General features: G+C 49.0%; 1 protein-coding gene across 2 annotated transcripts in view; it reads right to left on the bottom strand.

Moving 5' to 3' along the window:
* Nucleotides 1-26,314, bottom strand: part of PLB1 (phospholipase B1) — a 149,649-nt gene that overhangs the window by 3,985 nt on the left and 119,350 nt on the right. For both annotated transcript variants that reach the window (XM_017877010.1, XM_017877011.1), the window contains exons 44-56: nucleotides 25,979-26,044; nucleotides 22,290-22,350; nucleotides 21,672-21,730; nucleotides 19,401-19,468; nucleotides 19,089-19,132; nucleotides 18,758-18,857; nucleotides 14,681-14,732; nucleotides 13,308-13,388; nucleotides 11,211-11,276; nucleotides 10,655-10,746; nucleotides 9,183-9,261; nucleotides 7,720-7,824; nucleotides 6,823-6,918 (exon numbers count right to left, since the gene is read on the bottom strand). In XM_017877010.1, the coding sequence (XP_017732499.1) occupies nucleotides 6,823-6,918; nucleotides 7,720-7,824; nucleotides 9,183-9,261; nucleotides 10,655-10,746; nucleotides 11,211-11,276; nucleotides 13,308-13,388; nucleotides 14,681-14,732; nucleotides 18,758-18,857; nucleotides 19,089-19,132; nucleotides 19,401-19,468; nucleotides 21,672-21,730; nucleotides 22,290-22,350; nucleotides 25,979-26,044 (969 nt within the window). The remainder of the gene's footprint in view (nucleotides 1-6,822; nucleotides 6,919-7,719; nucleotides 7,825-9,182; nucleotides 9,262-10,654; nucleotides 10,747-11,210; nucleotides 11,277-13,307; nucleotides 13,389-14,680; nucleotides 14,733-18,757; nucleotides 18,858-19,088; nucleotides 19,133-19,400; nucleotides 19,469-21,671; nucleotides 21,731-22,289; nucleotides 22,351-25,978; nucleotides 26,045-26,314) is intronic.

The raw sequence follows: 26,314 nt of genomic DNA, 5'->3' as shown, positions 1-26,314 counted from the left end.
TCTCTTGGCTCTCTGGACACAGCATTGTTTCTCATTTCCTTTCTACCTCCACACTCTCCTTCTCTTCTCTCACTGGAGTTGAAAGCTGGAATGAATGCCCAGGGCTAGGTACTTACACTCTTTTCTACCTTATACTCTTTTCTACCTATTCTTTCTCTAGGAGCTCTTAGTTGATCCTGTAGTGGTTGCTTTTTTTTTTTCTTTCGATGGAGTCTTACCCAGGCTGGAGTGCAATGGCACAATATCAGCTTACTGTAACCTCCACCTCTGGGTTCAAGCGATTCTCCTGCCTCAACCTCCCTAAGTAGCTGGGATTACAGGTGCACGTGACCATGCCTGGCTAATTTTTGTGTTTTCAGTAGAGACAGGGTTTCACCATGTTGGCCCTCTATGCTAATAACCCCACTTTTTTTTTCCTATCTCCAGCCTTGACTTCCTCTGTGAGCTCCAGACTTCTGTACCCCGATACCTCCATGTGGATGTCTGGAAGGCAGTTCACACCATGTCCAAAACAGAAGTCTTGATTTGTTTCCTCCCAAGCTGATTTTTCTCTACCTGCTCAACCATCTACCCAGTTTCTTAGACCCCAAACCAAAAAGTCATCCTTGTTCCTCTTCCCCATCATCCATCTGCCAGTCCACGACACATCCTAAACCTCACCGCTTCTCTCCTCCTCTGCCCTGACCCTAGTCTCAGCCCCCTTCCTCTCTTACCCATCACCAGTGGCCTCCTAGTGGTCTTTCCAGATCCACCCTTGCTTTCTTCCAGTCCAGGGGTACACGGATCCGGGGGTAAGCCAGAGCATATCACCCTCCTGCTTAGAAGCATCCAAAGAGTTGGCCCCTGCCCAACTCTTTGACCTTGTTCACTTTCCTCTGGACACACTGGCCTTTTAAGTTCCTCAGACACTTCAAGCTCATTCTTTTTTTTTTTTTTTTTTTTTGAGACGGAGTCTCGCTGTGTCGCCCAGGCTGGAGTGCAGTGGCCGGATCTCAGCTCACTGCAAGCTCCGCTTCCCGGGTTTACGCCATTCTCCTGTCTCAGCCTCCCGAGTAGCTGGGACTACAGGCGCCCGCCACCTCGCCCGGCTAATTTTTTGTGTTTTTTAGTAGAGACGGGGTTTCACTGTGTTAGCCAGGATGGTCTCGATCTCCTGACCTCGTGATCCGCCCGTCTCAGCCTCCCAAAGTGCTGGGATTACAGGCTTGAGCCACCGCGCCCGGCCATCAAGCTCATTCTTGACTCTAGGCCCACGTGGGTCCTATTTCCTCTGCCTGGCAACCTCTTGACGCGCACTTCTCAATCCACCATCACTTCTTCAGGGAGGCCTCCCTCTCCCCCACCATTACTCTGTGTCACATCGCCCTGCTTGAGTTTTTCTTAAGCCACAGATGTGGTCAGAAATGACCTTGTTGATTATCTGTCTTTTCCTTACTATCCTGTATGTCCCATGAGAGCAGGAGTCATCTTTTTTCACTGCTGAGTCCTCAGTACCTGGAGCAGTACCTAGCACACAGCAGTGCTCAGTAAATTCTTGTTGGATGGATGGATGGATGGATGAATTAATTGAAGTCACAGAGATCTGAGTGGAGAAGCTTGGTAGGGGAAGGCTTGGAGCTGGTCACAGGGAATGAAATTGTTTTTCCTAGAACCAACCTTTCCTAAGCCAGGCACTGTGGCTACCAACCATGTAGCAAATGACAGGACTGGGCAGGGTGTAATGGACCTAGGTGGGCCACTGGCCTGTCCTGGAGATTCAGAGGTGGCTTCCTGCAGAAAGTGGCACCTGAGTTGAGTGGTGGAGTGGGGAAGGGCAATCCAGGAGAAGGAGGAGAGCAAGAGTGAGCAGAGGTGCGGAACACCACGGGCGGTGCAGGACGCTGCTGGAGTCACTAGCCTGCAACATGTGAGGCAGATGCTGGTGGAAAGGGTAGCCAGAGAGGTTAATCAGGTGAATCAGGCCAAGTCCCAGAGGCCTAGTGTGCTGTGCAATGGGGCCTAGACTGCCTCCTTCAGAGGTGGGAGGCTTTGGAAGTTTGAGAGCAGGGGAGTGACTGGGTCAGGTTTTCTTTTATACAGATTACTTGATTTCGCTGTAGGGACCAGATCTAAGGCAGTGGTCCATAAACCCTGCACATTAAAATAATCTCAGGAGCTTTCACAAAGTACTGAATCCAGCTCGCACTCCAGACCAATTAGGTCAGAATCTCTGGGGATAAGCCCGGTCAGGCACTGATATTGTTTTTCAAGTAAACTTTTTTTTTTTTTTTTTTTTAATTTGAGGAAGAGTTTTACTCTTGTCACCCAGGATGGAGTTGCAATGATGTGATCTTGGCTCACTGCAACCCCCGCCTCCTGGGTTCAAGTGATTTTCCTGTCTCAGCCTCCCAAGTAGCTGGAATTATAGGCACGCGCCACCATGCTTGGCTAATTTTGTATTTTTAGTAGAGATGAGGTTTCACTGTGTTGGCTAGGTTGGTCTCAAACTCCTGACCTCAGGTGATCAGCCCACCTCGGCCTCCCAAAGTGCTGGGATTACAGGTGTGAGCTACCGCACCTGGCCTCAAATAAACTTTAAATTGAAGCTAACATACACATAGAAACTAGTACAAATGGTAAGTGAGCAACAGATAAATTTTGATAAAATGAACATACCAGCATCCAGTCAGGCAATAGACTATTACAGTCCTCAGAAGCTCCTTTCCACTTTCTTTCAGGACCATTCATCCCCCAGTGAGTCTCTACACCATCATGCTGACTTCTAGCCCCATATGCCAAGCTTCTTGCTTTTGAACTTTATAGATATTATTGTATGTTGTTTAAGTTTGCTCAACTGTCATTTCTTCAGTGAGGCCTCCCTCTTCCCAGCCACCACTCTGTGTCACATCACTCTGCTTGATTTGTTTTTTTTTTTTTTTTAAGTCACAGATGTGGTCAGACCTGTATGGTATTCTTCAGTATGAATGTGCCACAGTTTATTCATCCATCCTACCGTCAGTGGACATTTGGGGAGTTTCTAGTTTGGGGCTGTTTATAAATAATGCTGCTGTGAATATTCTTGTGTGTATCTTTTGGTGGACACATGTATACCTTTCTTTTGGGGATATACCTAGGACTGAAACCGTTGGATCACAGGAAATACATATGTTCAGCGTTATTAAATAGACCAAAGAGTTTTCCAAAGTGGCTATAGGCACTGATTGTTTTTAAAAGTCCCTGGATGATCGGGCGCAGTGGCTCACACCTGTAATCCCAGCACTTTGGGAGGCCGAGGCGGGTGGATCTCGTGAAGGCAGGAGTTCAAGACCAGCCTGGCCTGGCCAACATGGCAAAACCTTGTCTCTATTAAAAATACAAAAATTCGGCCAGGCGCGGTGGCTCAAGCCTGTAATCCCAGCACTTTGGGAGGCCGAGACGGGCGGATCACGAGGTCAGGAGATCGAGACCATCCTGGCTAACACAGTGAAACCCCGTCTCTACTAAAAAAAATACAAAAAAAAAAAAAGCCGGGCGTGGTGGCGGGCACCTGTAGTCCCAGCTACTCGGGAGGCTGAGGCAGGAGAATGGCGTAAACCCGGGAGGCGGAGCTTGCAGTGAGCTGAGATCCGGCCACTGCACTCCAGCCTGGGTGACAGAGTGAGACTCCGTCTCAAAAAAAAAAAAAAAAAAAAAAAAAAAATTAGCTGGGCATAGTGGCATGCACCTGTAATCCCAACTACTTGGGAGACTGAGGCAGGAGAATCGCTTGAATCCAGGAGACAGAGGTTGCAGTGAGCTGAGATCGCGCCATTGCTCTCCAACCTGGGCAACAGAGTGAGACTCTGTCATTCATTCATACATACATACATACACACATGTCCGTGACTCATTCTAATATGCAGCTGGAGCTAAGAGTTGCTATTCTAAGGGCTGTGAGTCTGAAGACAGGGATGTCAGTCAAGACGCTGGAGCTGTCACCCAGCACCTGGGGAGATTCAAACACTGGCTGAGAGCAGGATTTCTGTAGAAGAGGGAGCAGGCAGCAGTAGAGGACTAGGCGTCAGGAAAGAGAAACTCTTGATAAGAAGACAAAAGAAGGGAGGAAGAGGAAAACAGCCCCTGGTGCTGCTGGTGCTTCTGGCTTTGCCTTTGCAAAGGTCTGGAGAAGGACGTGAGAGGAGGGGCGGGAGGTGAAATAGTTTAAAGTGCTTCTTGTTTCCTAGTAGGGAATCCTGGGAACATCAGCCAAAGCCTGCAGACACTATGTCATAGGACTCTAATTGTGAGACATGAATTCACCGGGTATATATGTGCTTAGCAGGTTGGGAGCAGCAGGGAGGGTGGTGGTGTGGCCAGGTCGCCAGGAAAGGACTAGAAAACCTGGACTCTCATCCCCTTGTACCATGAACAGTCTGTGTTATGTTGGGCAAACTGCTTCATGTCTCTATACTTTAGTTACAGAATGTCCTGGCTAGATGACCTCTCAGTCTGTTACAGCTCTTATGGTCTATTATTTATTTTCTGTTACTCTAGGGGTGAAATTCCAGCCAGAAGCCGATCTGAAAAGTTGGCATGATGCTACAGCTTTATGTCTGAGATTGGCTTTGGAGGAAAACATTAGACTGTATAATTATTTCCCCAAATTATAGAGCCTAGGATAAGAAACCCCTGGATGGCTTTAGCTTTGTTTTGTTATTTTGAAGTTCGGGCTACGGCTGAGATAATAATGTCTGGGGAACCATGGACAGTCTTGTTTTGTTTCCACCATAGCTCCAGTGCAGTGTTTACGTTTTGTTTTCATATCTAAACCCCTCCCACTTATCTTTATGAAATAAAGGCCTCTTACCTGGGTGAATGGGAAGAGCTACTGAACCGCTTTGGAAGAGCAGGCCAGAGTTACATATATATTTTTTCTTTTCTATTTGTTTTCTGAGATAGGGTCTCACTCTGTCACCCAGGCTGGAGTGCAGTGGTGCCATCTCGGCTCACTGCAGCCTTGACCTCCCATGCTCAAGTGATCTTCTCACCTCAGACTTCTGAGCAGCTGGGACTACAGGCATGTACCACCACACCTGGCTAATATTTTGATTTTTTTTTTTTTTTTTTTTTTTTTTTTTTGGTAGAGATAGGATCTCCCCTGTGTTGCCCAGGTTGGTGTCTAATTCCTGGGCTCAAGTGATCCACCTGCCTCAGCCTCCCAAACTGCTGGGATTACAGGCATGAGCCACTGTGCCTGGCCAGATCTACTTTGTTAATTCACATGAAGAGAAACCAATGGACTCTTTTTCATGTTCCAGCCATCACTGTGGCTGTCCACCCCAGGAGATTCCTGAAGGGTCCCAGCTTTAAGCAGACTTGGAGTTCCACCTGGGTAGGAAGGCCATCCCTTGATGAAAAAACTGGGAAGGAAGGGCCAAGGGCTTAGCTCTCTTTGGCTCTTCTTGGAATCTGTGGATTCCCTTGAGGTCTCAGGGGAAAAGGAACAGGGAATAGGTACTCTTTCTTTGGGAGGATTTTTACAAAGGAATAAAGTCACGATTCAGCCACTGAAGGACAACTAGCCTTCAAAACAAAAATCCACAAAAGAAACAGGAATTATACCATATCAACTGATTTAAAAATTGTAGGGCAAACTCAAAGATATTTTGGTTGCAATCCAGAGTCTTGGGCTGGAAGAGTACAACAGAGGTTCTTGGAGTGGGCAGATATGTGATGTCCATGGGAGGAAAACCCCAGGACAATGTAAGTCAACGTAAGCTGAGTCTGTCATTAACTAGGCCAAGGATAAAGCCAGTTTACATGCTGTTCTTAAAAGAGGTTGCTAGAGAGGAAGAGATGGTGTAGCTAAGGAGAAAGTCAATATTGTGAGTCAGCCGAGTGAGATGCTGGACACACTGGATGAGCTGACAGGGGTGAGAATGTTTGCACAGCAGTGGTTGGCAGAGACACTCTGGGCCTGAAACTGTGATAAAAGGAGCTGGAATGTAGCTTGTTTAGTTGTCATAGGACAAAGGAAGGAACATACAGGTTGGGGTGGTGATTGTGTTACCCACTGAGCCTGGATTAAAAGAAACCATTGGGTTGGGAAGGCATTTCATTTGCTCTGTGCGAGAGGATTCAGTTGTTGGGGGTGACAGGCCAAGTGCTGTGCAGACACCGTTCAGTTGTTGGTGGCCAGCCACAGAAGGAAGAGTGGAAGCACCAGCCAGGTGTCCCTGAGAGACCCCTGGTCTGTATGTTCATTTCATGAGGTACCTTCTCCCCATCAGAAAGGACTGGAATAGGTATCAGCCTGGGAAAACAGGCTGTGTGGATCTCCACTTTGCGATGTTTAAAGAAATGAGTTGGGTATGAGTTGAGCCCGGAGTCCTTGGAAGGCTGATGGTGCTGACATTTGCTGAGTGCCAACTATTGTGCTGGGTGTCATGTACACATGATCTCAATGCGTTTTCTGAGACCTGTCTTGTTTTCAGTTTTATAGATGTTGATATAGGTGGCCAGAGAGATCGTTTGCCCAAAGTCACACCGTAAGAGGTGGAAGTCGGTATTTTCATCCAGCCAACCTATTTGATTACAAAGGGATCCCCTCACAGTATCTGGGCATTGCTGAAGGAGCAAAGAATAAAGTTGTGTGTGTGTATGTGTGTAACTTTCAAAGGGTGTTGGATAAATATAGGGTATTTTCCCTTTGGAATTATTCTATCAGGACCAATAAGGTGTGCTGCCATTTTGGGCTTTGGGGAGAAAGGAGCCATGTCTCCAGTAGGTTTGCCATTGTGAGACAGAGAGTCAATATCCTTGGATTCCCCCTTGACAAGGCCCACCAGGCCCTCGGCTGCTCACCATGTTGTTCCAGAGCGCAATGGCCATCTCGGCATGCCCACGGTCTGAGAAGTGAAAACAGTCCTCGGAGAAGAAGGTGAGGTCAGTGTCCCCTCTCTGCAACCAAAGGCAAGGAGGTTACCGTCCTGGGAATAGGGCTCTGCTACCTGAGCCCCAATCCCACTCCCAGCAGGTGCCCTGGGCATGTCTCCTTTCATCCTTCCAACTCTCCTGCCAACTGGCTCAGATACTGTTGGAAAAACTCCCAGAATTTGGAATTTTTTTTTTTTTTTTTTTTTGAGACGGAGTTTCGCACTGTGAGCCGGGCTGGAGTGCAGTGGCACGATCTCAGCTCACTACAGCCTCTGTCTCCACCTCCTGAGTAGCTGGGATTATAGGCGCCCACCACCACACCCAGTTAACTTTTTGTATTTTTAGTAGAGACGGAGTTTCACCATTTTGGCCAGACTGGTCTCAAACTCCTAATCTCGTGAGTCACCCGCCTTGGCCTCCCAAAGTGCTGAGATTACAGGCATGAGCCATTACACTCGGCCAGAATTTTCTTTTTAAACAGACATGAATTGGACCCACCCATAGCCTCTCCCTTTTCTTGCAGCACCCCTATCCTAATAGTTGAAAAGAGTAACATTTTTAGGAAGCTTTCCATTGTATCCCAATCCAGAAAATATCAGGGCCAGGCCTGGGGAGCTTAGTCACTGTTGATTTCCTTTCCAACTACATCTGAGTTCCAATCACAGCCCATCCCCCACACAAAGGAGATTATAATGTGGAAAAAGCCACCCTCAGGAGCCCTCTTGGAGAGAGATGGTTAAAAAAAAATGCCCACTTAAAGAAGTACATCCATTGTCTGCGATAAGGCCTCCGTACACGAGCCTCCCTGAAATGCCCACGGCTCACCTCGTTCAGTGGAATGAGTGTGTTTTGGAAGAAAGGCTGCACCACAACTGTGAAGTCCTCACGCTGTGTGTATTGGTGCCAGTAGGAGAAACTGGAGATGCCATTCTGGGGATGGAGAGAGAAGCTACTCAACCCTCCTGGCAAGGCTGCACAGACAGGGTTCAGTCCTGCTGTCTTGGATTGGTTGTGACAGGAGTCAACTCACCCTAAACGACAGTGACTTTAACACACTACTCTAGTGGGATGCATGCATGCTTTTATTCTCTACCCATTCATGGGCACCTGCATTTCAAGGCCCTATCCTGGTTCTCAGGATCAGAGATGAGTTGAACCCAGCGGCTCCTGGTGGGAGAAACTCCCTATCCGCACAGCTCCACCCAGTCCCATTCCAAAGCCTCTGCCTGCAAGGCTGGGTCTGAGCCACTGACCAGATTGCCTGGGCCAAAGGCCTTCCCTGCTCACTGCATGAAGAGGTCAATTAGAAAACGGGGCTGCAGGTCAGATGGGGAGCATCTCAACACCAGCTCCCAAAATGCTCGTGAACTTTGGGGGAGGAGAGTCCATGGTGGCTGGATTTAAGTACCCAAGCATGGAACATAAAAGGAACAGACTAGATGTACTTATCTTCAAGGAGTTTCTCATCCATCTGGGAACATGAGACAAGATGTGAAAACATGAGGGCCATTTGGGGCTTTCAGGGCCCATCAAGTACAGACTGAATGTGATATGGGGAGATGTCTGCGGGTGAAGTTCAGGCAGGGGAAGCTCCTCAGAGGAGGGAAGCAGACTTGCCTTGTGAATGAAGGCAGGTCAGTTTGCAGAATGGAAATGCTACCTGAGCCTGAGAGGGAACAATAGAGGCAGAGACACAAGCAGGAGTGGAGGTGAGGAGATGGAAGCTGGTAGAGAGAGGGCGAGGAGAATTGGAGGTACAGGTAAGTAGGGCAGGGCTAAGCCTTTTTCTCTTTTCGAGATAGGGTCTCACTCTGTTGCCTAGGCAGCAGTACAATGGCATGATCATAGCTACTGGCAGCTTCCAACTCCTGGGCTCAAGCTGTCCTCCCACCTCAGCCTCCTGAGTAGCTGGGACACCGAGCGGGAGCCATTGTGCCGGGCCTAAGCCTTTTGTTTTGAATGAAGGGAGGGGAGGAAGTGAGTAGTAATTATTACACATGGTTCTGGATGGGGAAAATGGGCCCCACCACAAGGAGTCTACTCTGGGAGTCTCCTGCTGCCTGCCCGCTGGGAGGAGGATTCTCTCAGCTTCCACTTTGGGGTCTCTCATTCCTTCCCTGGCCTTGGTGTTCAATTTGCAGGGATAAGTATTTCAGGGGCTGTGATCTGCTTTTAGGGAGTGGCTTGCTCTTGGCCAAATCCTGCTGAGCATTCGATTTCCGAGTCCTTGCTCAGGGAGTACAGGGGGCCCCCAGCTGGGTCGGTAAGAGAAGGTCTGCAGGGCTTACTTGGAGGTTCCAGTTCACTTTCTTCAGTTCTTGCTTCTCCAGGGAGCTTTGAGAGTGTCTGAGGCAAGTGCAGTTGTTCCTGTGAGACAGGGAGTCTTGTATTGAGGCTCCCTGGGGCACCGTGGCTCTGCCCTCCTGTGAGGCTGGTTCTGACACACAGCGCAGGCTGCCACCCCACGGGCCTGCAGCCTGTGCTGCCTTACCTGGGGCAGGGGGTGACACACAAGTATTTCCACAATACACCTTTGACAGACTCTCAGACCCAGGTTCAGAATGCTAACTCAGGAGCCCTGAGGTCCAGAGGATGCTTGTTCATAGAGAAAGTGGGAGAGCTGGCCCCGGCGCCTGGACCTTCTTGTGGACAGAACGCCTATTCCCCTTCCTCCTTAACTGCTCCTTCCCGAGGCTGTGGTCCCTGGGATTTCTCCAGAGCAGGACTGGGTGGGCAGGAGACTGGAGTTCAGGAAACCAGCCTGGGATTTCTCCAGAGCAGGACTGCGTAGGCAGGAGACTGGAGTTTAGGAAACCAGCCACAATGGCTCTCTCTGTCCCTGGGTTTGGAATCACTCCTCATGTTCCTGGGGCCTCTCAGCTCTTCCTGTTACTGCTTAGGACCCTCCCTCAGGGCTCCAGTGTGGGAAGTCTGTGGGAAAGCTGGGGAGGGCCAGTCCTGACAACATGGAACACGATACAGACAGACTCTGGAGGAGCTGTTCCCTGTGAGAATGGGAACCAGCTGGTCACCTTTGCAGCAAATCCATTTGAGCCCAGGTATAGGACTCCTCAGCTCCCTGGAGAACCTCCTCTCTCATAGCAATAATCACTCAAACTTTAGGAGGCCCTCTGCCCTCAGAACATGCCAGCCCCCGACAGGAGCTCCTGTCTTGACCATCAGCACCTTGCCTCCACGCCCAACTATCAAGGACCGGTCCCATTAAGGATGGAATAAGAGCTATTTCCTAAGACCCTGCTCTCGGTGGGCCGGGTATCTTCATTGTCTCCTCTTGCCCTCACATCTACCTTGCAGGGAAGGTGTCATCTCCCCCACTTTACAGATGAGGAGCACAGAGGCTCATAGAGGTTATGTGGTTTGTTCAAGGCTCCACGGCTCCTAAATGGCAGAGCGGTTGAGGCCGGATATAGCAGCCTTGAAAGCTCATGGCCCCATGCTGCTGCTCAACAGGGAGCAACATGCCGAGGTTTGACCTAGTAATCACTGACAATGTCAGGGAGCCTTAAGGATCATTTGGTCTGTCTCCTTCTACAGAAAAACGGGTCCAGAGAAATGAAGCGTCTTGCATACAGTAGGCATTCACAAATGTAGAGGTACTTCCTGATGTTGTCCAAGCCCCTGAGCCACGTCTGCCCTCTGGCAGGCTGGCCTGGCTCTGCCTCAACTGGTCTCCTCTGGCACCTGCAAGCCCTCCTCACCCCAGGTGCCCTTGCCTTGGGACGGCGACCTGTCCACTTACTGAGCTGGCAGCATGGCACATTTCCCATCTTGGCCCTGGTATAGGCTGGCCAGCTCCATGACCTCCACCACGTTGACGAAAGCCCTTGGGAGCTGCAGGGAGTGGAGGGTGGCTTTGTTAAGGCACTGGCTACTGCTGGGAGGAACCTGGGGGTCATCTGCAGTCCAGTTCCCACCCCCCCCATTTTACCAATGAAGAAACTGAGGCCCAGAGGGTGGATGCGACTTGTACTATCTCACTGAATCTTCTTGAGTGGCCCCGCTTCATAGGTTTGAGAAGCTGAGACACAGAGCAGTCACTTGCCTGAAGCCACAGTGCTGGGTGCAAACCTGGGCTGACTGGTGCCAAGGCAAGCTCATTGCTGCCACACAAGCCTGTCTCTGGCCAAGTGAGATTTCCCCTGCAGAGGAGCTTGATAGCCACCTCCCTCCCTACCATCCAGGTGCCCACTCATGGCGGATCTCTGCTCAGTGAGCATCTCAGTGAACACAACCTGCCTAGATGCAGCCCAGGGAGGTGGCTGGCAGGACCCAGGAACACGCAACCCCTCTCCTACCTCCTGAGAGAGGATGTCCAGGGCCTGTTGGATGTGCTGAACATACTCTGTGGCCAAGTGGGCCTCCTGTAAGGAAAAAAGGGAACTCTCTTTAGCCCCTGGTGCCCGCTCTGAGAGAATGGTAAGAGCGTAGGAGGGCTCTGGGGCCTGGGCTAATGACTGAGTGGGTACAGAGGGGCTTTGGTGGTCCTGGTCAGGCTGGGAAGCCCAGTCCTTGTTGCTACTGAGTCTCTGTAAGAAATCATCCTTTGTCCCCTACTAGATGCCATGAACAATCCCAGCCCCCCACGCTGCTCCACATAATCTCAGACCCAACAGTGGGCTCTGCCAGTGCTGGGTCCTGCCAGTTTTTGGCCTTGGCTCTTAGCAGTCCCATCTGTCATCTGACCTCAGCCTTCTCCAGCCACTTGCCGTGCCCTAGGTGGCCACACTTTCTTTTTCCTTTGGGCTTTTTGGTCCATGCTGGTCCCACTGCCTGGAATGTTTTGCTCTCCTGTGTTCCCCTAACTTCTATCCCCTGTGACTCACTGTAAGGTTCTCTTCCTGTGAACTATCTCCCCAATAGGAGGCTGATTTAGAGGTGTGCCCATAGCATCCTGGGTGATGCATACGAGGTACCTATAGGTGCTCAGTAAGTCCTTGCAGGCTGAATCTTAGAGCTTTGCTTTATAGCAGAGGGAGCTGGTCCTATATTTTTAGATGTGGCTCTGGGCTCCTTAGAAGGTGTCCCAGGCTGATACCAGCGCGGGTGTGGGTGGTGACTTGAAGCTCTTATACTCATGGAAGAACGCATGTCTGCAGGAAGTGGGAGTTGAGGCACCCACGAAGCAGCACCACTCAGGCAGGAGGGGATAGCTCAGACAGCCCATTATTCTTCCTGGAGACAAAGAGCTGAGGCCGGGTGAGATACTGTGCACTCAATTCCAGCACACTGATGGGCATAGAACAAGTGCTGCTCGCTGAGTTTCTGCCCACAGCTACCAGAAGGGGTACTGGGAGTCGGGAAGGAGGGGAAGGAACAAGAAGAGAGACAGTCCACGCCGAAGAGTTAAAATAAAGGAGAGGGGACTTCATGTCTCCCAGAGTTTCTGCCCTTCTCCCTTTCCTTCTTTTTAAAACAGTCTGAGTTAATCCTGGTGGTGGCATCCTAACCCTTTCAACTGAACTACGCTCTCAGGAGTATAAACCTGACTGTTCCCATGAAGAACACACATTCTGGGGCTAGTAGAGGGCATTTCCCTGCGCCAGTGTCCACGGGCAGCTCTGGGGTCCAGGTCTCCCCCGGGGCCAGGACGCAGCAGTACTTAAATCCCCACGAGGTAGGGCCGTTTCTGCCTCTCAGGGAGAGAACTGAGGGGAAGAGGTTTGGAAAACCAACTCCTGTGTGTGGGAGGACACTTCTCATCAAGCCTCTGGTAGTCGGCCTCTGTGAGCCACAAGGAGTGATAAATGCCTTTTCCCCTCACCACCATCTGTGACTGTCAAACATTCGACCACAACCTCTGAGGCTGGGCAGCTGCCTTTTCCTGGCCAAATAAAATACAGAATGTCCCCAGCTTAGAACAAGATGTATTCCAAAATAAAAACTTTTGGAAGTTACAACTTCCAGAAGTTTGTGAGTCTGGACATATTTCCCCATGGAAACATCAGGAACAGGTTTGGGCTCCCAGGGCCACCGCTGAGGTTTGGTTAACTCATGATAGGCCATCCAACCCCATCTAGAACATTGTTTTGCCTTTCCTCAAAATGAAACAGGGCAGGGATGGGGTGAGGATGGCTAGTCCCCTATCTGGTACCAGAGGTCATATTTGTGTGGATAACAGAGGCCCCGCCTCAGCAGTACCTGCAGTGGATCCACCTAGATCTTACTTCCGGAATCGGAGAACCAACGCACCTGCTCTTCCAGGGGCCACTCAGGCAGTAGAAAAGGCTGGGCCTCACCCGGCATGTGTAAACCAGGGAGGGCCTGGGGCAGCAGGCAAATGTGGCTCCTATGAGCAGGGAGCTTGGGGCAGGGCCAGGGGTGGATGGGCAAGGATGTTGCCAGAAGCCAGCAACTTCCTTCTCAGGTCCTCACGGGGTTGGTCGGGGACCTACCGGATTCTCACAGTAATGACACAAGTCGTTGCCCCCAATGAAGAGTGTGATCAGCTTCCAGTCTTTCTCCAGGTTGATGTCCTGAGGGGACAGAAGATCCTGAGTTTAGACCTTGGTGGGAGGCACATGCAAATGTTGCTACTGGGCCAGCCCGTCTGCCCTCCAACTGCCTTTTGTCGTGTTTGTATTGTAACAGAGCAAAGCAGCAAAGTGGGCCAGGCGCAGTGGCTCATGCCTGTAATCCCAGCACTTTGGGAGGCTGAGGCAGGTGGATCGCCAGAGGACAGGAGTTTGAGACCAGCCTGGCCAACATGGTGAAACCCTGTCTCCACTAAAAATACAAAATGTAGCCGGGCCTTGTGGCAGGTGCCTGTAGTCCCAGCTACTTGGGAGGCTGAGGCAAGAGAATTGCTTGAACCTGGTAGGCAGATGCTGCAGTGAGCTGAGATCGTGCCACTGCACTCAGCCTGGGTGACAGAGTGAGACTGTCTTAAAAAAAAAAGGCAATAAAGTGGGGCTCCCTAGCCTTCAGTTGGTGCTGGGATAAGGTGTTCCACAGAGAGGATTTTTTGGGGGGGGAGTCTGCTTACACAAGGGAGAAGGGCTATTTTCCCCTTGAAATCTTAAGAAAGTTGTGTCCCTGGAGAAGTAGAATGTGGATGTGGCCCATTAAATGCCGAGGAGATTACCACTGTCCCACGCCCCCCACCACAAATGAAGGCCTTCCAGGGAGCTGCGGACAAAGGATGCAGCTAGAAGCAAAGGCCCTGAGCTGCCCCTGGGATGAGTTCTTAGGGTCCGGGAAAGGAGACTGGAGGAAGAGCCCAGCGTGGACTGAGAAGTGGGGTTGGGAGGCCCTCTAAGCAGTTGGCTTTCCACTTGGCCACCTCCATAATAGGAATCCCACTGGGAGCTGAGTTCCTAGGTATAAACACTGAACAGTAAAAAAAAAAAAAAAGTGCTAGTGAGAAGTTTCAGAGGGGCAGGGTGAGGGGAAGGAGGGAGAACTGGATTGAAATGAGAAGCCTATTTTTAGAACCTTGCATTTACATAATAGGACTCTGGGAAGCCACCTCTTGGTTCAAGTAGGAAGCTGTCAGAGGCCAAGGCCACCACTCTCAGCCAACTCCCTGCTCCACCTCGCCCTCCTGCAGCTGGCCCTGGGGTAGGGGGTGCTAGAGCCTACATCTAGGGGTGTGGCCAAAGCAACCGCCTCCTTGGTAAGGCCTGCTTCTCCGGGGATCTTCTGGCCCTCTACAGAGGCCAGCCCAGAGCAGGAAGTGCTGTGGTGAGAGGGACCCTTATGGGGCTGTCCCCTCCCCAGTCAGCAGGAGATGGGCACCTTGCAGGGGTGGCCTGGGGCCTGTACTCACGGGGCTGTTTTTCATTCGCTCTACCAGGTCCCAGGCCTGGGCTGGCATGTCCCTAGGTAGGAGGAGGAGAGAGGGGCGTTAGTGCTGGTTCAGGAGCGAGGACTCAGGATGTAGGATTTTAGCCTAGGAAGAGAGGTGTTTCAGGAACGGTGATGTTACCAGTACACAATTCATTCTATTCTCAAGAAATCTCAGCTGTGTAACAATCAGAGCTGCCATGGACCCTGGAGCCACACTGATCTAGCCCCTGCCACCCAATAGTCTCATCGGCCACTCGGGTTGGGATCCTGTCAATCTTCCCCTCAGAGACTTTTCCTCAAGCTCCTCCTTTGTAAGCCAAGCCTGTTCATTTCTTCTTCAGTTGCCTGTTTTAAAAATAACCTTTTGTATATTTGAGAAAAGTCACAGTGCTCAATTATCCCTCAGTTTTCTCCTTTCCAGGCTTAATGACTCCTTTAACCTTTACTTCTAAGCCTTGCTCTCTGCTCCTTTAATCCTTTTGTTTTTCTTCTCTGTGGTTACTTAGATTTCTGCACCATTCCCCATCTCCTTGCTTTTTATTTCCCCCCTCTCCAATAAAACAGGATGGACAGGATTAGTTCTCCCTCCATCCCCTGATGTCTGCCATAAATAAAACAATGCCACTTGGTGCTCTGGATGAGTGGCATGAATGCCAAAGGAACACTACTCAGCCATAAAAAGGGATGAACTATTGGTATACCAGTAACATGGATGCATCGCAAAATCATTTTGCTAAATAAGTCAGATAAAAAGTATATCCTCTTTGATCCCATTTATGTAAAATTTTAAAAAATGCAAACCAATCTATAGTGGTGGAAAGAAGGTTAGTGGTTGCCTGGGGTGTGGGGGTAGGGACAGGAAGGAGCAGGAGGGAGCGATTACCAAGGGGCCTGAGAAAATTTTCATCTTGATCGTGGTGATGACTTCACAGGTACAATATTAAATTGTATCCTTTTTGAGACAGGGTCTTGCTCTGTTGCCCAGGCTGGAGTGTAGTGGTGTGATCATGGCTCACTGCAGCCTCAAACCCCTGGAGTTCAAGTGATCTTCCCATCTCAGCCTCCTGAGTAGCTGGGACTACAGGCCCATGCCACCATACCCGGCTAATTTTTTGTATTTTTGGTAGAGACAGCGTTTCAGGATGTTGCTCGGGCTGGTACTCCAACTCCTGGGCAATCCGCCTACCTCGGCCTCCCAAAGTGCTGGGATTAGAGGCGTGAGCCACCGCACCCAGCCAAATTGTATCCTTTTAACATGTTTATTGCATGTCATTTATGCCTCAATAAAGCTGTGTTTAAAGAAATGTCTATGAGAAGTTAGGTCAGCAAAGGGGATACAGCCAATGAAAGCTTCCATGGAAGAAGCCATAAAAGCAGTAACTGGTGTGAGTTGGCCACTGAAAATCTTTGGGTGTCCCCAGTAAGCTAGGTACGTGGCACCAGCCCCACCCTTGTTTCTCATTGAGGAGAATTTACAGATCTAGGATCATATCCCATACATTATTGCTATTGATGAGTACATCAGAAAGCTATAAAGACAGATTTTCCTGGTCAAAGGTGACCACAGAAGAGCCATTAACCTTTTAATAGGTTCAAGATGTGACTAAGACAATCCACGGGCAATAAGCCCTCCTGGGTAGTAGGGGAAGTTACAAACACTGCTTCTTCCCCTCTTCCTAGCCATCTTCTTCCCATCCTTCAGGCCCAGACCAAGTCCTGCTTCCCCTTGAGCCACCTCTCTGGGCTCACTGATCCACACATCCTGCACTTCCTTTTTCACCCCAGCGACCAGTGGTTCTACTTTCAGCTCTGCTACTGACTTGCTATGTGAGCTTGTACAAGTGGCAGAATCTTGCTAGAATTGACTTTTTTCATCTTTTAAAGGAAGAAGTTGGACTGGATGATTTCGGGGGTCCCTTCTGGGTCTGCATCTGTCTTTAGACCGTGCAGTTCACACTGTGTGCTCTCCTGTTCTCTTAATTGCACTGCATGATGAAGCACACTATATTGCTGCCATACCCAGCATTTTCTTCTTCGGAAAGTTACTTCCCATTTCTTTAGTCTCCTTACCTAGAGTGCAAGCTCTTCATGGGCAGGGAGTTCATCTTTTGTTTCCTTTGTATCTTTTATTTATTTTTGGAGATGGAGATTCATTCTTGTCATCCAGGCTGGAGTGCAATGGCACGATCTTGGCTCACGGCAGCCTCCACTTCCTGGGTTCAAGTGATTCTCCTGCCTTAGCCTCCTGTGTAGCTGGGATTACAGGTGTGTACCATCAAACCCAGCTAATTTTTGATTTTAGTAGAGACAGGTTTTCACCATGTTGGCTAAGCTGGTCTTGAACTCCTGACTTCAGGTGATCCACCCACCTTGGCCTCCCAATGTGCTGGGATTACAGATGTGAGCCACCATGCCTGGCCCTTTGTATCTTTGAGTAACCACCTTGGGGTTGAGTCCTTTGCAGGTGTTGAATGAATTCTTATTGATTGATGGAAGGAAAGTTAGGTGAAAAAAACTTTGAAACTAAAGATCCATTATTAAATGGCAAACTTTTGGTACATTTGTACTGTGCTACTTTTTTGGTGGGTATTATGTACTGTACTACATTCTTTTCATGGATTATATGTCTCATTTAATGCTTATGACAACGCTGATAAGTACTATTATTATCCCTATTTATTGCTGAAGAAACTAAGACTCAGAGATGCTAGGCAACTTGCCCAAAGTCACACAGCTAGCAAGTCTTGGAGCTGGAATGTAGACACAAATTATCTGACCCCACACCCTATGATATTAGGGACTCTGCTATGGCATATATGTTTCTCTTTAGGTGAACTCATCTGTATCTATGCTAATAAACAACAGAATAGAGATAAAGAAAAGTTATAGAAGCAATTATCCAACCTTCCTTTCTTAAGTCAATGGATTACTTTCTTTCCCCTAACATCAGACATCAGAGATACCCACAAGGAGCCACATGTCTCAACTACTTCCCTGGCCACTGACTTCATCTGGCAGAGGTGCTGAGCAGCAGTCAAAGAGAAAAGGCAGAGAAGTGAAGTGAGAAAGGAAGAAGGGGTTTGATTGTCAACAGAGTGAAAATTCAGCCCCTGGAAAATGAAGCCTGTACTGTACAAGAACAATAGAATGATGATGACAATAACAGTGATGATAGCAATCACAGTAACAGTAATTAGATGTTGCTATAATGACCCCACAAAGCCCAGTTTCTGCAGAAAAATAAGTTCTTCCTGCTCGTGACGTTGAGGAACTGACATTGCTTCCTGTGGCTTAGAGACTCAAAGAGAGCATGGGGCCCACGTTACCACTTCTGAAAGGAACATTCCCTGTAAACAGAGTGAGTCAAGCCAGTGTCGTTTCCCTGGTGATCAGAGCATAGTGATCCTTCTACAAAGCATACACCCAGCACGCTCCATGCAGAAAATCAATAAGCCTGGTCAGGCATTTCAGCTTTAATTATCTGAGTTGTTGTCAACAACAATCCCAGTGAAAACAAACAGCCACCATGCTGTTTTGGGGGCCCTGACGCCTAACTCCCTAGTGTCAGAATATAGCTTTTTCAGAGCCAAAGACTGAAGAGAGGTGGGGAGAGAGAAAGGGCAGCTATCACCGGGGTCATGCACTCAGTTCTCCAGGTGCTGAGAGCCACCCTGCATGTTTGACCTGCTGGGCAGGAGGTGGAGCTGGAGCCAGCAGGGACAGCGCAGGAGTCCAGGGCAGATGTGCACCTCCTGCTGCCCTGGAGAGGTGGTAATAGCACAGCTGTCAGAGCAAAGGCTCCTGATTCAGCCATGGTCTGATCCTGCCTCCTCTGATAACTTGCTGGATAATCTTGGTGGTTCTGGAAAGCTTATAAGCCTCAGTGCCCCTGTCCAAGGGTGTGAGGATCTCAGGAGATAATTCACATGGAAAGTCCTGCACAGCTGCTACTGCCCCCGGGACCAGGCTCCTGGACACCACCCTCCTCTCCTCCGGTTTCCCACCCTGATGTCTCAGCCTTGCCTTCCACTCGCCCTCCTGTATGGCATCTACTCACCTAGCTCTGGCCCCTTCCGCTGCCACATTTAGTCCTGCTGTCCCCTCCCAGGTGCCAGTAGAGAAGCCAAGAAGGTAAGGGTTGAACTTCTTCAGAATGTCTTTAGAGGAGGAGGAGGAGAGCACAGGTGAGAGCCTGCAGGACCCTCACAGTAACTGAGATGAGCATGCAGGGTGGGGACACAGGGGTGGGACACAGGAGTTCTGGGGATTTTCAGGGCTGGCTGACTTCCCTCATTGCAGATAACCTCCTCTTCCCCTCCTCTAGCAGGAAGGCCCTGGCCCCAGGGAGGATGGCCACAGTGATGGTGCCTCTCCGGGCTGCTACTTACTAGGCAGTGTGGTGTGAGTCTCCAAGTTCCCATCCCCTCCGATGCTGGGGAGGAGAAAGCATATTTATTAAAATCATGCCAACATGCTGCTCCATGTGTCAACATATGCATAAGTCAGAACCAGAACCAGAGATTCTGCCCCTGGGGCATCTCTCCCATTACCCTCAGGGGTAATGCAAGCACCACCGACTCCCCTGTCTCGCACTGCGCCCTGGGGACCCAACTGCATCCTGGAGGGGTGACAGGGGAAACACTACTCATGCCTCTTTGAGAGAGCATCATCAATAGAGCATGCGTCAAGAACATTCTCACCTCCAAGAAAGACCCCTCCAAGATGTGGGTAGGTCACTGGAGTTGTTTGGTCGCGCTCCCACTGCTGTCTATAAAAAGCAAAAAGAAATTTCAGGGCTGGGCTGGGGTATAGGCTGAGGGCACTGGAAGAGCCTCCTCTGGCCCTGGAGTAGCAGCTGGGACCTGGATTTGCCTTTTCTACAAATAGTACCGGCTTTTCTCCAGGCCACCTTAAACTTGGAGTGGTCTTGATACATTCTTCTTCCCAGTACTCTACCTACAACCAGTAACCAAGTCCTGTTGGTTCCTCCTTCCCACCCTCCCTAGCACCCGCCCCTTTCTTTTTGTTCCCTTTGCCATGTTCCTAATTGAGACCCTCACCTCCTTGCCACGGGCAACACCCTGGCCTCCGGCCTGAGCAAACTGACTCCAGTTTCTGTTCCTCCTGAACATGCCTCTTTATTCATGTTTCCCAACCCCAGCCCTGACCCTTCAATGAGTCTCCCTTACCTTCAAGATCAGAGCCAAATCCCTTCACCAATCTTCTGAGGTCACCATAATCTGGTTTCTACTTTCCTTCCCCTTGTTTGCTCCCTCCTTCCCATCCCACACAAACCTTCAGGCCTAAGCTAATTACCTGCCATTCTTTTGGAAGCCTGAGGGCCCTGAGCTGGTCTACCCCATTACCACCCACTCCCATCCCCTCCTGGAATGCTGAACTCCCTCCTTTCCAGCATCTTACATTTCCAAATTCATTCTCTGAGACCCTCATCAGTTCCTATCTCCTCTATAAAGCTTTCTCTAAATGCTCTGTCTTTAAAAAAAAAAAAAAAAAAAAAAAAAATTTACAAAAGTAACATGTTAAATGATACAAAGATTTAAACGAATGATCTACCCCTGTCTTAAGAATCCTGCCCCTTGCCACAGATTCCACGCTCCCTCCTCACCCCTTACCCACACGCAAATACCACCAGAGCTCATTAGTGGTGAACAGACTCATGTGCCTTTCCACATCTTTTTCCACGTTCACGCCAAAATGGCAACACCTTCACACGTGTGGGGCTGGTATTGGTTTCTCCTGAAATAAATACCCTATTTTTAAAGTCCCATGTGGAGGCCGGGCGCGGTGGCTCACGCCTGTAATCCCAGCACTTTGGGAGGCCGAGACGGGCGGATCACGAGGTCAGGAGATCGAGACCATCCTGGCTAACCTGGTGAAACCCCGTCTCTACTAAAAAATACAAAAAAACTAGCCGGGCGAGGTGGCGGGCGCCTGTAGTCCCAGCTACTCGGGAGGCTGAGGCAGGAGAATGGCGTAAACCCGGCAGGCGGAGCTTGCAGTGAGCTGAGATCCGGCCACTGCACTCCAGGCTGGGTGACAAAGAGAGACTCCGTCTCAAAATAAATAAATAAATAAATAAATAAAAATAAAAGTACCATGTGGAGGGGAACAACGCACACCGGGGCCTATCATCAGGCAGTGGAGGATGGGAGGAGGGAGAGGATCAGGAAAAATAACTCAGGGGTACTAGGCTTAATATCTGGGTGATGAAACAATCGTTGCGGCAAACCCCATGCCACAAGTTTACCTGTGGAACAAACCTGCACACGGATCCCTGAACTTAAAAGTTAAAAAATAAAAATAAAACATCCAAGTCCTATATGTCATCTATGTGATTATGCATTTCTTTCTGTGTATGGTTCTTGTTTTTCTAGCCAGACAGGTTGCTGGGGGGATATGACTGTGTTTCATACCTTATTTCCCTTAGAATTACTAATAGAGTATTGTTGAACACAGCAATGGCTAAGTAATCGGGCGAACACAATTCACTTAGCAAGACTGTGCTATGTGCGAGGAACTGGGCTCCCTCTGCCCCAAAGCACATGTCCTTAAATGGAGTAGGGAGCATGGGGCAGTGTGTGTGTAAGACCTGCCACTCTGAGTCTGGGTAGATGGAGATGAGTCCCTTGATAAAAGCAGGCCGACTTGGATGAGTGCCATCACATACCAACAAAATACCTGTGCCTGCAAACAGCGGGGAAGGCTGGGATTGCTTCTCCCTGGGAATTGAGGGGAGGCCTCGTGGAGGAGGGGGATTTGAGCAGAACTGGGAAGGTGGTGAGACAGGGCATTCTACACCGCCTGGCTATGTTTCAGTGCCTGACACAGGTAGGCCCTCAATAACACGGGCTCAGCACTGAATGTGGAGCCAATGCTGGCGAAGAATAGATTTTGCACGGGGCCTGGCTGGACTCTGAGCTGCCCATCCTGGTTCACGGCTCACTACTCACAGTCAGAGAGTCACCCAGGGCGGCCACCACTTTGATGTCTGCTGGTTGGAGCTGGTGGACTAGGGGAGACAAGCAGAGATGTGGTTGTGGGGGCTGGGGGTGTCTACCTTTTAAAGTACACATTTTACCAGAAGTCTATAACTCTGTCCCACTGCTCCCCATTGTACTTATTTTCAGCTTAAGGCTTTAGCAGTTTTGCCCCTTCCATTCATTCAGAGCAACCAAGGCACTGAAGGGAATGGGTTTCATGGCTATTGTCCATCCTCAGAAGAGCCTGATTCACACTGGGGTGGTCCAGGAAAGTTCCAGTTGTGGGGTCATGTAGCACAGGCAGGTTGAACCCCAATCCCTGACTCTACCTGCCTCACTGGGCAGGGAGGCCTAAGGGACTGCCACTGGGACTATAAGGAAACAAGAAGTGCATTCAGTGGAGAGGTCTGTGCACCTCCACCTGGATGCCCAGCTGTGGCTGCAGAGGCCGTGGGGCAGGATCTAGGTCTGCACTGCATGGGAATTAGCAAGTCCTGCTGAAAGCTCCAGGGTATATTTGTAGGGTCTCCCCCAGCCTGATATTTGGCAAGGCCCTTAATCGAAGGGGATGATGATGTTTTCACTCACCAGAGGTTGGAACACTATTGGAAGCCTTCCACTCTGTACACACGAAGTCACTGCCCCAGTTCTAAATCAACAGGAGAAAAGATTCAGTGCCCAACACTCATTGTACAGGGAGATAAACTTCAGCCCAAGAAGAACCAGCTAAGGGATTTTTGATGCAGGCTAGAAACGAGTCACCATACAGGATCATGTGAGGGAAAGAACTGTGAGCTATAGATGGGCTAGGAGGGAAATTAGGGGAAGAAATGGGTGTGTCTAGCTACCCCTATGCACAACCCATAGTGCATGTCCCCACATGTGCACCCACACACAACCTTTCTTATGCCAATATGTCTATGCTTTGAATGGAGCCAGTGGCTGCCCCAAAGCAGGGAAGAAAACCATGAAGTCATATACAGGTGAGTCTCCCAAAGGAACACAGCATTTGGATGCCTAACAGATTACAGGTATGTGTGTTTTATAAAATTAAGCTAATTGACACTAATTATAATGCTAGAACCTAAACAATAATTAAAAGATTTTTAGAATAATAACACAAAATATTTTACAATTGTAAGGCTCCTAGTTTCTGCCTATCTTTTCTGGATACCTGTATGTCTTTTTGCATATTTAACTTAACAGCCTTATTCCTTATATGTTTGTAAATTAATGCAAGCAACCCTGGATGCTTTTAGTAAATTTTCTCTATCTCTAACACAGAGCATATTTTCTAGGTGCTGGGGGAAGGAGTGGGAAGGGAAGCAGAGGGCACAGAAATGATTAGTACCAAAAATCTGGGGGCAAATTGAATATCTTCCCAAAGTCCCAAATATATGCATGCTGAGTGTGGAGTAGGGCTTGACCAGGTTGACTGATTGTCCAGGAGTCTGACTGCCAGACACTATGAAAGCTTATCCTTCTCTTCAGTCAGATGATGACGACAAGCCTTGTTGAAATACTCCTTTCATGAGGGAGCAAAAATTGAACTTTTAAATATTATTTGCTTAGTCCAATGGAATTTAGTTTTTTCCAAGGGACTGCTCAATTCATCATACTGATGGATTTCTTCTGTTGAAAGATTTAATGAAATCAAGAACATCCTTGTGTGCAGATGACAAATACTCAGAGAAAATGCAATGTAAAAGTTATTCAGCCATCAGCACATGAGATATAGCTCAGATAGTTCGTGAACCAGAGATAAGCGTATTCCGTGTAGATGAACAGACCCTGGCTGGAATTTAAACGTGTTCATCTGTCACAAGGGAAGAACTATGCACCACATTCAAAATCAGTGCATCCAAATCCCCTGAAGATCTTAAGCTGCAGATTCTGATTCAGCAGGTCTGGGGTGGCACCCAGGACTCTGCATTTCTAACAAACTCCCAGGTAAAGCCTCTTTGTGCCTACTTTATCAGTTTTGCTTTTATTATTTTTAATTGACATATAAGCGTACATATTTATGAGGCATAGTATGATAGTTTGATACATCTCTACAATGTGCAATGATCAAATCAGGGTTATTAGCATATCCCTCACTTCAAATATTTATCGTTTCTTTGTGTTGGGAACATTCAAAATCTGCTGTTCTAGCTATTTGAAAATATATGGTAAACTGTTAACTATAGTCACCCTACTGTGCCATAGAACACTAGAAATTATCCTTCCTATCTAGCTATAATTTTCTGTTAATCTATTTCTGCTGTCCCTACTCTGCAACCACCATGCACCCTTCCCAGACTCTAATAACCACTATTTATACTCTACTTCTGTGAAGTCAACTTCTTTAGCTTCCGCATATGGTGAGAACATGTAGTATTTGTCTTTCTGTGGCTGACTTATTTCACTGAACGTAATATCCTCTAGGCTCATCCATGTTACCTCAGATGACAGAATTTTGTTTCTGTGGCTACTTTGAGTAGAAAGCTGTTAACACATGCCCTTCTAGCTCTGGGATTTTCAGCTTTTCCAGCAGCAAAAGCAAAGACGCATGAGACTGAAGAACCAAGAGGGCAGATCCAGACCCATTCAACTCACCATTGTCTACCCAGCATTTAGCATAGTGCCCACTCCACGTAGGCATCCAACAGGTAAATGTTGAATCAATGAAGAAATGCCTGATTCATAAGATGCAGCTGACATTTCAATTCTCATGGAATTTGGTCACTGGTTCAATGAGGACAAGCCTCCACTGGGCTAACGTGAGCCTGAGAAAACTCAGAGAGGCTGGACACAGCATAACCTGCAGCCAGCAATCTGGTATTGCTTGTACTGCAGAGCTTAGCATCCAACAGTTCTTAACAATTTCATATGGGTTAGTTTCTTCAGCTGGCTTATAAAATGTCTTTCCCCAATCACTCCTGCAGATGCGCAATCCATTCTACAGATAGCAGTCAGGGAGATCTTTGAAAGACATGAACCAGATCATGTCACTCCCTCCTGAGACCGCCAATGGCTTCCCACCTTTTTCCACTTGAAATCCAATATTTTAACTCAGGAATTCAGGCTTTGTGTGATCTGGCTTCTTGGCACTCCTGATCTCATTTCCCCTACTCTCCACCTCATTCTCATGCCCCTAGTCACTCTGACCACCTCTCTCTTCCCCAAATACACCCAACACAGTCTCACTTCTGAGCCTGTGTGGTCCATGGTCCTTCTGCCTGGGACTGTGTTTCTGGCTCTCTGTGTAGCAAGTATCTCTTCATTATGCATTTCTCAGTTTAAATCTCCCCTCAGAGAGGCCTGGACTGCACAGTGCACCTGAATGTGCCTCCCTTGCCCCGGCCCCATCACCCTCCTCAGAGCTGTCATCACTATCTGAAATGACCATGCCTAGCCATGTATATAAGATGCCTTTTTCTGTAGACTGTAAGTTACGTGAGGGCCGGGAACCATCTGTCTGGTTGACACTTCTGTCTTCCTGGAATAGTGTCTGACACATAGTATGTGCTCAATAATTGTGAAACTCCACTGGGCTCTCACTTTTCCTGGTCTGGACCATGTTCGATACTTCTCTGCATGCCTTCTAGCCCCCAGCATGAGACTGGATATAATATAGGTGTGAAACCGAAACTGCTGGTCGAACCCCATCCTGGTGACCAACAGACCTGATCTGGACCAGGCCTGACTGCCAGTCATGGTGTAGTCCAGGGTCCTCCAGGCCGTCTTTGCAGTGGCCGTCCTAGGCTCACAGACATGGTTCATCCAATGGAATTAACCATGGGCTCTGAATCCTCAGCACTAGAATGACTGACTTGAACCAGACAAGGCCTAGGGGCCCACAGGAACATGAACATGAACACGAACATGCCTCCACTTCCTTTTGGGCCCCACCCCTGGAATTGCAGTTCCCTCGCACTCAGCTTTCACCTTCTGAGAAGCCATCGCCACGTCACACCCGCAGCCTCTCCCTCTTGAGAGGCTGAGCTGCTTAAGCAGTAACCATGTCTGTGAGCCCAGGATTGCCAAGGTCAAAGAAAATCAATCCACAGGCACTTCCTCTGCTTGGGGGCTGACGTCAGGTAAGCAACTTGAGAACATGTTAGGGCAATCCTGGGGCTTCGTGGTTCGGGAGCCTTTTCTGTACATTCCAATCCCCAGTACGTAAGAAGCACATTTCTGCTTCAGTGAACACTCTGAAACCTGTACCACACCCGAGCCCCTGGCAAGTGGAAATGGTTTGTGTCTGAGAGACGCCGATGTGAGTCAGGGGTTACCTCAATGGCTGGCTGGGTGGGGTACGTGTAGTTACTGTTCCGAGGGGTTCTCAGGAAGGGCTCATTCTAAGAGAAAAGAAACCACATGGAGAGGTTATCTGACAGCACTGAAGTTTGCTTGAGAAGGAGAAAAACTAACAATCCTGCCCTGTAGATTGATTTAACATGATTCTTCTGCACTTATATAGAAAGAACTATATAAACATAATTTCATTCGTTCCCCAGAGGGTTTTACATAACAGCTCTGGCAAGGGATGGACAACACAAGACGCGCAGAGGGTTTCATACCCATTGCAGTCTGGGGTCTGCACTTCTGTGTTCCTCCCAGCAACTGCA

This window comes from Rhinopithecus bieti, unplaced genomic scaffold (assembly GCF_001698545.2).
Source record: "Rhinopithecus bieti isolate Rb0 unplaced genomic scaffold, ASM169854v2 scaffold_7681, whole genome shotgun sequence".
Taxonomy (NCBI): domain Eukaryota; kingdom Metazoa; phylum Chordata; class Mammalia; order Primates; family Cercopithecidae; genus Rhinopithecus; species Rhinopithecus bieti.
This window is presented reverse-complemented; position numbering and strand designations above follow the sequence as displayed.